Here is a 12087-nt window from a genome sequence, read left to right as displayed (position 1 = left end):
CATAACCACTTGTCTACTTGAGTTTCTCGCTACACGCCCAGTAATCAACTATAGCAGTCATTTCATTTCAAATAATAAAATACCAACAATATGCCCACAATACAGCTTCCAACATGATCTACAGCCACACATTTCAAATATAATTGCTGTCACAATTCTCAAATGTGTTATCCCATCAACGAGTACGATTCATATTTGAAATGAGTCAACATGCAGAGCTTTGATCAGTTCAATTCTGGCAATCTAATTTTTACCTTTTTTTTTTGTCTCAAAATAAGTTTTTTTTTTTTTACCAATATACTCTGATTTTGTACTGCTCAATATATTTTTTTTCTCTTAAAACTTTTGATTGTCTCGTTTCTGCTTCTTTTTCAAAAGTTAATTTTAATCATCATAATAATGCAATATGCAATGGACTTTGTAGAAAGTTTTAGGGAATTCATTTTTTTCTTAGACTCCGTTTGGTTTGTAGGAAGATTTGGGTGGGATGGGAAGTGTTTGGTTTTATATATAGAAAAATAATAGGAAAAACATATCACGACCTGGTTCTATGTTGGAAGAAGAAGAAGAAGAAGAAGAAGAAGAAGAAGAAGAAGAAGAAGAAGAAGAAGAAGATGGAGGGAGAGATAGAGAACAGGGAAGGTAGCAGATCGATGGTAGCAGGGTAGCAGATTGTCGCTGCCTGGCTCTCTTGCCACCGCCGCCGCTACCTGGTTCTCTTGCCACCATCGCCTCCTCTGCTACCGCCTCTTTAGATCGCCGTTGCCTGGTTCTCTTGCCACCACCCCCTCCTCTGCTGCTGCTGCTTGGTTCTCTTGCCACCATCGCCTCTTTAGATCACCGTTGCTTGGTTCTCTTGCCACTGCCTCCTCCTCTGCCGCCACCTCTTCAAATTGCCGCTGCCTGATTCTCTTACTACCGCTGCCTCCTCTGTTCGAACAGGGAAGGCAATGAACAGTGGTTCCTTGCCAGTATCTGGTGAAGAAAACAATGGAGAGTAGATCGGGTCGCACTGTTTGTTGTTGTTCGTCTTCATCACTAGAAAACAGTGGTTTCTTGAGTTTTTCCATTGGGATTGCACTGTTTTGGTGCAACCCTGTTCTTTTCCTCATCCCATCCCTCTATTTCCTTCAAACAAATAAGAGAAAAGGAAATATTTTTGAAATATTCCCTTTTTGTCATCCCCATCCCACAAATCAAACGAGCCTTATGTCTTTTCCTTTTTCTTGAAGACTCAGGCTAAAGAATGCCTTACCTACTTACACATTTAGTTATTTGGGAAATATTTTCTAAGAAGATCTTAAATAGGTGTGGTGTGTTCTATACCCTTGGAACCCATTAGGGGTGCAATCAAATATAGCTTTAATTGAACAATTTAGTTTAAATTCAATGCTAATTGAGTTCAAATTTCAGGATAAATTTGATTAATTTTTTGAATTCGAATTCAACCAATAAAATATTTGGCTGGAAAGCTTGCGTTTGACTTGATTATATATTACTTTTTTATAAAATATAAAAGTATATCTGCTTTTTATTGAACTTTTGATATAAGTCAAATTTGAATTCTAATATAAGTGCCTTTTAGTCAAATTGAGCCAAGATAATGCTGAAATTTACTTATTCCTCGATGGTGTTCTTATTCTTTACAATACTGTGTTCTGAAATATTGGGATTTAAAATGTAAATTTTTAGACAAAATTATGCTAAATCAGTGTTATATTAAGACAATCAAATGGGATAGGAAATAATAATAATATTAAAAAATTAATGTTATTTTATATTTGAGAATCATGGATTTTTTATTCTTGTTTCTAGAATACACTATGTTTTTTTTTTTGAATAAAAAATTCAGTGTGCTGCATTCCAGAACTAGTTTTTTGAAACACGAAATTGACACACGCTACTGAAAACTCCCTTATTCATTCATTTATTGTATGAACAATATTGCACGCACAAAGCATGTGCCACTCCATTACTATATGCTAGAGTATATTGCAGATTAGTATTTATTAATTATTATCATGTACTTTGGGGTTAGCTTTATTTTGGTACCCGAATTTTAAAATGTATCACTGTATTATCTTAATTCTCAAAAATTGTCAATTTGATTCAAAATCGTTAACTAATATTAAATGATATCTAAAAAGGACGTAAATATCCTTCAAGTTTTGAATAGGCAAGAGAAACATAATTTTAAAATAGCCAAAATAACCTAGTCCAGGGTACTAATTTGCAACCCATAAGGAATCTTATGGTTTTGTTTACAAAAGCGAAAAAAAAACTTATGATTTTAAAGCATTTCCATTAAATATTTGTTTGAACCTATCACCTAGTTTTTTTTTTTGAAAATTGAAAACTTAATTAAACTCAAGAGAACAAAATACAAAGATGTTGATCCAACCAAAACGACGGATCATACCACCCAAACAGTTCAACAACAAAAAATTTGGCCCTTTGAACTATAGAATGGGCTGCACCCAAAAAAGATCTATGTTTATACAAAAGAGACAGGAGAGAACCAGTTTTACAAAGAGACATTATTCTTCTTATAATTCCAATTGGAGAGGGAATTTTGTCACTAAATATTTTTTTTAATTCTTTCCTGGCAAATAAAATACCAAGCTACTGAGATCCAACTCAAGATGTTAGATAGATAGGAAGTAGCTATATTACTTGAGAACAGAAAGCTATATTACTTGAGAGCCTATCAAAAAAGCTGTACTGCTTGAGAATAGAAAGTCAAAAAAAAAAGTCATAGATGGAAGGTGAAGGGCCTGCCTAAAAATATCGGACCATACGCTTGAGAAGCAGATGACTCTAGAAAAAGGACAATAGATAAACAGATGAAAAGAGGTCTTCTAGCTCACTTTGGCAAAGGAAGATGATTTATTTGGGGTAATGCACTAATGCCCCATTACGCCTGTAAATGGATCGAATTTGAATCGAGTCAGGTTAGATTCGAATTCAAAATCGATTAGAAATACCGGTATTTGAATTCGATTCGATATCCGATAGATATTAAATCTATTAATTTGAATTTGAATTCGATTATTAAATTGAATATTCGATTCGATTCAAATTCGACCAATTGGCTGAAAAATCGGTATTTATTGCAAAGAAGGGGAAAAAAGCTGAAAAATCTAGTTCATAACTAGAAACCAAAAAATCAATAAATCATCTAAATCAGTATCGGAAATTTGTAATCTATTCTATCTAATTATCTTAAAAAAATCTATTCTATCTCATTAGAAATTTAGCATATGAAAATGAGCTAAAAAATCTAGCTCATAAATAAATCAATAAACCAATATGTAATCTATGAATTCTATGAAAATCTAAATCTAATTACCTTGAGAAAAGAGGCAGGGGATTGACGGCGGTAGGCGTGGGTTCCCGGCGGTGGGCCAAGTGTGAGTGTGTGATGGCGTGGGTTCCCAGCGATAGTCGTGGGTTGCAACACAAGGCCGGTGATGCTGCACAGTTGAGGGTTGCTTGAGCTTGAGCAGCGGCGAATGAGACAATACTTTGAGCTTGAGCTTTGGTTGGTGACTGATGCTCAACCGCTATCACTAACGCTGCCGTCAGTGATGGTGGTTGCTTGGGCGGCGGATCACTGTCTCACTGAGACTCTGAGAGAAGAGAGATAGAGGTAAGAAGAAAGATGACAAGATGAGCAACAACGGCATCCGGCGAAGGGCTGGGGGTTGCTTAGACGATGAGGGGTAGTGATCGGTGATGTTTTGATGGTGGTTGCTCGGGCGACATCCGATGACGATGAAGGGAGTGATGGAGGACTAGGGTTTTAGGTTTTGAAAGTTGAAACTTGAGAGAGAGAGAGTTAAGGATGTAAGGTTCGAACTTCGAACTCAAAAGACTGAAATGAGTTTTCAAACTCATTTCTCATTTTCTTGATTCTTGTTTTTTTCTTTTTTTAACCTTTATATGATATATATAAATATATAAATAAAATCGGTTTGGATATTTATTGGATCAGATCAATGTATATCTGAATTCCATCTGATAATTTATTCGGTAAAAAAATAATATCCGAATTTTGAGGAATATTCGAATCGATTATACTGAATCTCAGATTCAAATTTGGATTTTTGGATACTGTTTATAGGCCTACAAAGGTAGGAAAACCTTTACAAAACTTGTTTCCATCTTTTCCTTCCCTTCCCTACTTTTTTCCTCAAATCAAACAGCTAATTAAAATATCAAAAAATCATTGTGAGTTTTAGATAAATTCCCTCCATTTTAATGTTAGTGTGGTAAATTGAGACTAACCTCAAATTACAGGATACTAATATCCAATTTACCATAAATGCGATGTAAAAATTAGAGGAGGACTAGACGAGTGAGGGAGAGATAAAAAGTTATTTTAATATTTATCTAATCATAGTTGTTTTAGTTCCTACCTTGAAAAAGAGTGGAGAAAACAAGAAAAAGGAAATGAATTGCTGGCATCTACGGAAGGATGGAAGAAACGGGAAACTGATAAGAAAGCGTGTCGTGTGACATTTTTTTTTCTTAAAAATAAAAGTGGTGCCAGTTGAGAATATGCTGGATTTTAACCAGGAGAGAGAGGAGGAGGAGGAGGCACAAATAATTTTAATTTTCTTTTTGGGTCGGGGTTACTACTTAAAAGGGATATATAAAATGCAAAGAGGATGACATGGGACTGTAGGGAACCGCAACAAGAAGAAGCTCAGACGCCAGAAGACAACAAACAACCAGGTCCACAAGGACAAAATTATTAATCCATTATCGGGTTTATTTATTTATTTATTTATTTAAGCCGCTCCTACCTAATATTTTTACTTCTAATGCAAATTACGTAAGAAATTTCATCTTCTCCGAAGATATATTAGTAAAAGCTCATGGATGATCGACCATTTCTTTGATCACCATCTTTACTGGTGCGTGCGTCTACTGCAATCCAATTGTAGCATCCCCACGTTTTCTTTTTTTTTTTTTTTATATATATATATTCTTCTCTTTCTCCCTTACTGATGAATTCCTGTTGATCAGTCCTGTATATTTTTGGTATAGTTTTGGGCATAGATGAGGAAAGAAGTTAGGCTTTTCTTTTTGTTTCTGAATGCATGCCGTACAAGTAACCTTCTTTCCCTCTATTTATTTATGGTCTTAAGGAATGAGCTTGCGTTCTCAGCTATACTATGTTTTTTCTCTATGAAATTTTTTGTTATTTTGTTTCGCGATTTGATTTATATAAACAGGGAAAAAAGTCGGTCCTTTTTTTCATTTCATTCTCTCTCTACATTCTTCATCAATATATAGCAGGCCGGAGAATAAGTTTCGTGATTTTTTTTCTCTTTTAGTTTGTTCATTTGTAACTATTAGTAATTTCTAATAAGAAAGCATGTCCTAATAAATTTTATTTCTTTTGGTACTTTAATTAGCTCTTCTTGTCTTATGGGTTCTATCGATGAGAGACAAATGAAGATATGTGAAATTGTTTCTCATGCATCTTCATCATATCTGCTAATCCGAGGGCTTTGCTATTTATTTATTTTTCCATTGGTTCAATCATTTCAGGCTTGTGCGTTGGTTCCCTAGCAACTATGAATCAACCGTCATTCAACACCTGCTGGTACGGAGGCCAGAAGCTCTGTTCTTCCCGTTCGGTTTGGATTCTAACCTTTCTCTTGGGCTCCGCTGTCTCGCTGTATTACAAAGGAATAGTAGTTGGTATATGTTGCCTTTGGTAGGTCGTGAATAGTGATAACCTTTTCAGTAGTTTTAGGATTTGGTAACAGTTTACTCCCTTGGTGAGTTAGTTCCTAATTCTAGCAGCAATTTGGTGAGAACTGTTGCTTAATCTTGTTGTGGCTTTGATGGAATTGGGCGACTTGAGTACAATTTCTTAAGAGTTGAACATAGAATGGATACTCAAGAAGAATAGGAAATTTGAATTAAGGAAAGACACAAAACCAAATACTTGTATCTTACCGAAAATCCCAGCAATGGGCTTACCTCAGGTATCCTCGAGCACGATTGCTGATGAAGTTATTGCATCATTGAGCACATTTGCTCAACATCCACCTCGTTTTGCTAGTGTGAGCAGCTGTGATCTTGATGGAATGCATGGAGGAAGCACAGTCAATAGGGTCTCAGTGGATTTCCCATGCACTTCTTCCCTTGGGGATTTCCAGAAGAAAACCACACTAGAGCTGTCCAAAGGCTCAGATGGAAGTTTTATGCATAAAAGCACCATCAACAGTGCATCTGGTTCTCATGGGTTGAAAATTGGTGCAAAGGAAGGAAATGGTTGGTTTGCTCCTAAATTTGGACAGAGTATTCATACTCCTGTTTCAAGGATTGTGGGGTTTGAATCAGGTGGGCTGGATTCCTTTAGTGGGTTTGAAGAAACTTCACTATCTTGGTTTCCTTCCTCTGCTGCCAATGGCATTGCTAGTGGCAATGAAATTGAGCCACACGGTTCAATAGTCCACAAACGATTGCTATCTCCTTTGAATGGTATGCTTTATCCAAGTCAATTTGACGGCAGTCCTCTAGACATTGGTGGAGGCAACGATCATGTTGATTCTCCTGTCCTGAGAGATAGGCATAGTGTTTCTGAGGCACAAGACCACAAGAAAGCTAATGTTAGCCAGATTGATTATCAAAATACCCCAGTTTCATCTGTATCTAGTTGTCTGAGATGGAAGAATGGGCTGGATAATGATATCGGAAGAAGTTTTATTTTTTTGGACGATGGCCGTATACCTATTAACATTGAATCCATACGTCACAATCTCTTATTACCTTCACCAGGAGTTGATTCCTATGGGGAAGCAAGCAAGGTAAGAACCCGAACTGGGTCAATACCTATAGTTCCAAAAAATATGATCTCACCTCCACTTTCTTTGTCTCCTCTTGGTCCAAAATTCTCTGAAAGAATGAAAATTGCAGGAGTACATGGGGTTGTGGGAAAAGAGATACAAGGTAACTTTTTAATGTCGAAGAGCATGGAAAAGTCTCCAAATGAATCTGCCTCAGGCATTTTATTTGCAAAGGATGAATATGAATTTATGATAACAAGCAAATCATTTCAAGATTTTGAAATTCTGGAGAAAGAATTTGATCCATTTTCAATTGAAGGTACAACTTCCATAGATCGGCACTGGGGTCCTGATTCATCCCTTAAATCTCAATGCGTTCCCGTTAGGAGGTCCTTGGTTGGTTCTTTTGAAGAATCCCTATTGTCTGGTCGGTTGTCATCTGGAAAAGCTAGTCAGGTTAATATCTACAGTTAATCATTTAGGGAATATTTTCTTCTGACTGTTGTTTAACATGATTTTTTGGATTTCTTTTCATGGTCATCTTATGTTACTCTTTCTGCTTTTTGCTTCTTCAATTACAGAGAATTGATGGTTTTCTAGCTGTTCTAAATGTTACTGGAGGGAGCTTCTCGCCTCCATCACAGAAGCTTCCATTTGCAGTAACTAGTGTGGAAGGAGATAATTATTTACTTTACTATGCATCAATAGATCTTGCAGGAAGTATGCAATCAAACAAATGCAGAAGCCCAAAAATGAACAGAAGCTTTGGCATTGATGGTTCCCATGCTATCAAGAGCCGCTTGCATATCCCTATGAAAGGGCGCATTCAACTGGTACTAAGCCTCTTATCCCTCAAAATTAGTTGGTCATCAAGTAAGTTAGGCTCGTTATCTCTTTGTTTTGGATTATAGAGCAAAGCATTGATCTTGGCTTTATTATCATTTTGTTGTAAAGTGGTTTTGTGCTTGCGGTATTGTATGTCCTAGGAAATGTTATTTCCTTCTCTTGTATTCACTACTTGGGAATTTCTGTATGTTTCTTGGGTCTATCAAGAAGCATCTAAAGTTGTTCTAGGACTTGATTTTATTTTAGCTTGGTCATATTAATTACAGATAATTGACCTTTGTCTTCTAGTGTTTCTTTTCATGGATCTTTCTGCCTATAGGGTACAGAAGTTAGGGGTTTTGCTTTGCACTAAGCATTTGCTTGCTAGCATTGCTATACTTCTTCCATGTTTGTGTTTTTTCGATAATGCCTTTTGATAATACTTGTGCTATTGTCGAATTAAAAAAAGGAGATTCTTTCTGTCAGGGTAACTCATGTAGGTATCAGATTAAACAGTTGATGCTGTACTTGCAGCTATAGGCTTAGATGAATTGTCACTTCTTTCTGGGACCTTAGGATTTTTTTGCTTTAGATCTTAAGAGTTTATATTTCCAATGAACTAAATGTGATAAATAAGTGACTTTCATCTATTGACATGTTAAATTGACTGTAACAGGTCCTCAGCAACCCAGAAAGGACACCTCTGCACACCTTCGTTTGCAACTATGATTTGAGTGATATGCCAGCTGGAACGAAGGTATATTTTAGTAGAATGTCTTGCTCTTTGCCACTTACCTTTTATTTATTTTTTTTCACTTTTTTTTTTGTAATATATAACATTTTGAGAGATTTATTTTCATAGTGTATTTAGAATTGGGGATAATACACATTTAACAGGGTTGTTTGATGATTTCTCCCATTCCCTTGAATGGAATTATGTAATCATAGATAAGACTCCCTGTAGTACAGATTGAATTGATGCTGGGATACACTTCTTGTCTAGTCAGTTATTTTATTTTATTTTTTTTGTTATGCTCCGTGAATCAACTTTTTAAATCATTTACAGTTATTGGCCTTTAATATGCCTTTCTTTTGTTTTAGTGTTTCTATCTGCATAAATTCTATTAATTTATGTGCCACTGCTCAAATGTGTTTAGACTTTCTTGCGCCAAAAGATGACTCTAGCCACTTCTAAACCAACCTTGGTACCTGGAAAAGAAGGAAACAGTAATCTTGGCATGAAAAGTGAGCCCAAGTCTACTGCATTCCCAGAGAAAAATCATCCCTTACAGCTTAGCAGGGAATTTGTCAGTTCAAATGAAGTTGGCATTGTACATACCATTAGATCTACATCTACAGATCAAAGTGCTAAAGTTATAGGAAATGGAGGTTCCAATTATGTTGATTTTGTACATAATGGTGAAAATCCTTGCAATCCATTCCAGAACAAGAGAGACATAAGCCCCCTGTTCTTTTCATCTCGGGACTGTCTTGAGCAAGCAAATGACTCCAATCTTGCTGTGAGCACAGAAGATGAAAAATTTAGTAGCAATGAGTGCCAGAAGACATGTGAGGTGGATTTCACCCCAATTGATGCATGCCTTGAAACTGACTCAAAATCTGTACATAGTGCTTCAAAAGTCAATGAGAAAACATCCGGTGCTGGTGTTCTGCGTTATGCTCTTCATCTCCGTTTTCTATGTCCTCCAAAAAAGTGTTCAAGATCATTGCAGAGATGCAAATCTGATCCTTTATCTGCTCCTGAAACAAATGATTTGAATGTTGATGGGGAGAGACACTTCTACTTGTACAATGATCTGAGGGTTGTGTTCCCTCAACGCCATTCTGATGGTGATGAGGGCAAGGTATTTCCCTGAATTTTCACACTTAGATGTTATTATGTTTCTTGAGCTGTTCTGACCAAGTATTTTTGTGTGAATTTTCCTCTTTTTTGCATGGTACAATGATTTTTCATGCATTCTTTTGTGGAATCTTTGCTTCATTTTGTTGATTATTATCTTGTATGATACCGTGACTTTTATTCATGAAAAATGGGGGTCTAGTCGGTGTAATTTGATTTTGTAATATATAAATGGCTGTGGAAATTCATCTTTTGTACTTTATGTTATTGTTGAATCAAAACTTTTGAGTTTTCTTTCAAGAAATGCTTTCCTATTGGCTGTTCATAAGATTATGGTTTGAAAATTTGAATCTAGGTGTAGTTACTATTAAATTTACCTCTGAGAACTGCTCGTGTGGTCCTTGGATTTTTTTAATGAGCTTTAACATATACCGATTTTGGTCATGCTGTTTGAATCATACAAATACTGTTGACTGGTGATACGGAATATTAACTTAAAATGATTCGATCCTTCAAGCAGTGGTATGATTTGACAATAGGATTAGGTTGGTGTAATAAGAATTAAGAAACATGGGAACATGGGGTTAGAGGTTTAAGTTTGAAGGAATTCATAATTGTAGGTTTAGGGGTTCAAAAATCTTCTACCTAAGAAAATATTCCTTAAGCAAGGCTCAGTTTGGAAAGAGTACAAATGCAAATATGTACAGTGCAAATACATACAAAATAATACAAAATATAAGGTTTTGCTCTCTACATATTTACATTCGTACTCCTTCCAAACAGAGCCCAAACTTGAAGTAGTCAAGAACATTCAAAAGGTTTGAGGTATGGAAATTTAACTAAAAGAACATAGGAAGTGCTTAGAAGTGGTTAATGTTTTCAGCCTTCTTAATGGATGAGTTGATGGAAGAAAGAAAGATCTTCAATCTTTATGATAGGTATCAGCTGGTGGGGAAGGTGGAGAAGCTGTTGATCAACTGGACAGTTCAAAAGCTTCAAATTCCAACATTTTCATAACCAATGGGAGCTGATTGATTTTGATAACAACTTTAATATCTAAATATGGAATCCTAATGGATCACAAATACTCATTTGTGTATACTCAGGAATTGTAATTTATTCCGTTTTCTTTGGTGAAGGGTATCTTAACCTCCATATATTACATTTCTTGTAGTCTTCTCCATTGTGGTCTTATAGGAATAGGCTTTGGACTTGGGCTATGGGTCAAATTGGGCTGCATGCTAAATGTTGGAATAGAAAAGGTGTTTTGTTTTAGGCCCTTCCAATGACATGAAAACATCCTGATAGTCAAATTTGGGCCACTAAAAATTGCCACCGAAAAGTGACTTAGGCCTTTAGCTTCCTAAAATTAATATTTTTTAATAAGTTTTGTCCAATTAAATTAATAAGGTCTAGTTTCTGTGAGATGACAGTGTATAGTAGATGGCCTGTATAACTGATATATTGGTATTGATGGCAAACTTCATGGGCTTCCCAGGATTTGTCATGGGATCTTTCTTGGTGATCCATGGGTTATTCTGATGGAATGGATGTTCCTACATCATAAAAACTGTATTTAACCTTAGAGATCAATTCACTCCTTGGAAATTCATATTTAAGCTTCAATTATTTTTCTTTTCTATTTATCTTAGCTAAAAGAGTAAGGTCATGAGAAGGTTTGGTTTTAGAAAATATTTTGGGTGAAGTAATAGTACTTTTCCCTCTTTCTTTAGCTTTTCCTCTCAGAGAATGATTCATACAGATTATCTTGTATGGTTTTCTTCAACTTTGCTTGAAACTTGAATGGTAGTTCTACAAATGTAACTGTCTTACAACATGTTTAACTTTGAGGTGGAATGACTGAACATTTTTAGTATCTTATATTAATGGTTCAGGTAGCAACTAGCAAATATAAGCTTTCCTTGGATGGAAACAAACTTTATTAAAGACTATTAGCATGGATTTCTTGTTTAAGGAACTGGGTTTTTTGAATATGCTATACTGCAAAATGAAGAAAAGAAATAAAGCCATACTGTTCATATTGTCTTTGATAGTTGTCGATGCAAATCTTCTTTTCATTAAAGGCTTATGGGATGTTCATCACTATGTATAATTTGAAAAACAAAACCATAAACATTGGCGAAACTACCCCGTTAGGAATTGTTGTTAGCCTTTTTCCTTGGCATGTTTTTTCTTTTTCGTATCTCCTACCACGGGCTCTCATATCTTGCTTTTAGGTGGTAAGTTCCACTGTATCTCTTTCTTCTCGATGCAGAATTTCTCTATTTCATGGTTCTCAGCTTCTAAATGCTAGACTTCTATAACCTTTGATCTGCCTTTTTTTTTTTTTTCTTCTCCCGTTTGGTTTAATGGATGTTGGTATTTGGTGGCAGTTGCACGTGGAGCACCATTTTCCGAAAGATCCGAAATACTTTAGCATCAGTAGCTGACTGGCCTTGGCCTAGTCCATCTTGGAGGCGGCTCTAGCCATGTACATATCAACAATTAGCCATTTAATCTTTTATGGGGCATTAACCCCGTTTCATCTGTGTAAAAAGAAACAATTTCAATAAATTTGTTAATTTCATTTCTTTA

At 35.7% G+C, this 12087-nt stretch overlaps 1 protein-coding gene across 8 annotated transcripts; it reads left to right on the top strand.

Moving 5' to 3' along the window:
• Positions 1-4598: 4598 nt before the first annotated feature.
• LOC148862375 (uncharacterized) lies at positions 4599-12087 on the top strand. 8 transcript variants are annotated; one of them, XM_088980237.1, is made up of 7 exons: positions 4599-4737; positions 5560-6969; positions 7126-7262; positions 7388-7639; positions 8308-8388; positions 8789-9496; positions 11886-12087. In XM_088980237.1, the coding sequence occupies exons 2-7, from the start codon at positions 5988-5990 to the stop codon at positions 11940-11942; spliced, it is 2217 nt and encodes a 738-aa protein (XP_088836363.1). In that variant the 5' UTR covers positions 4599-4737; positions 5560-5987; the 3' UTR covers positions 11943-12087. The 8 variants fall into 8 exon arrangements, with proteins under 8 accessions (XP_088836363.1, XP_088836359.1, XP_088836357.1 ...); XM_088980236.1 differs by lacking the exon at positions 4599-4737 and adding an exon at positions 4787-4919; XM_088980233.1 differs by having other exon boundaries at positions 5560-7262.

The sequence above is a fragment of the Nelumbo lutea genome, chromosome 3, assembly GCF_056320005.1.
Source record: "Nelumbo lutea isolate HS-2025 chromosome 3, American lotus-T2T, whole genome shotgun sequence".
NCBI classification, from domain to species: Eukaryota; Viridiplantae; Streptophyta; class Magnoliopsida; order Proteales; family Nelumbonaceae; genus Nelumbo; species Nelumbo lutea.
The sequence above is the reverse complement of the archived record's forward strand: the minus strand, read 5'-3'. Positions and strand labels throughout refer to the sequence as shown.

What these genes read in the sequence shown, in the direction of transcription:
- LOC148862375 (XM_088980233.1), top strand. Translation starts at nt 5,988, where the DNA reads ATGGGCTTACCTCAGGTATCCTCGAGCACGATTGCTGATGAAGTTATT. An exon ending in CATCTGGAAAAGCTAGTCAG is followed by an intron (nt 7,263 to 7,387) that starts GTTAATATCTAC and finishes CTTCAATTACAG; the next exon opens with AGAATTGATGGTTTTCTAGC. An exon ending in TGAAAGGGCGCATTCAACTG is followed by an intron (nt 7,640 to 8,307) that starts GTACTAAGCCTC and finishes TGACTGTAACAG; the next exon opens with GTCCTCAGCAACCCAGAAAG.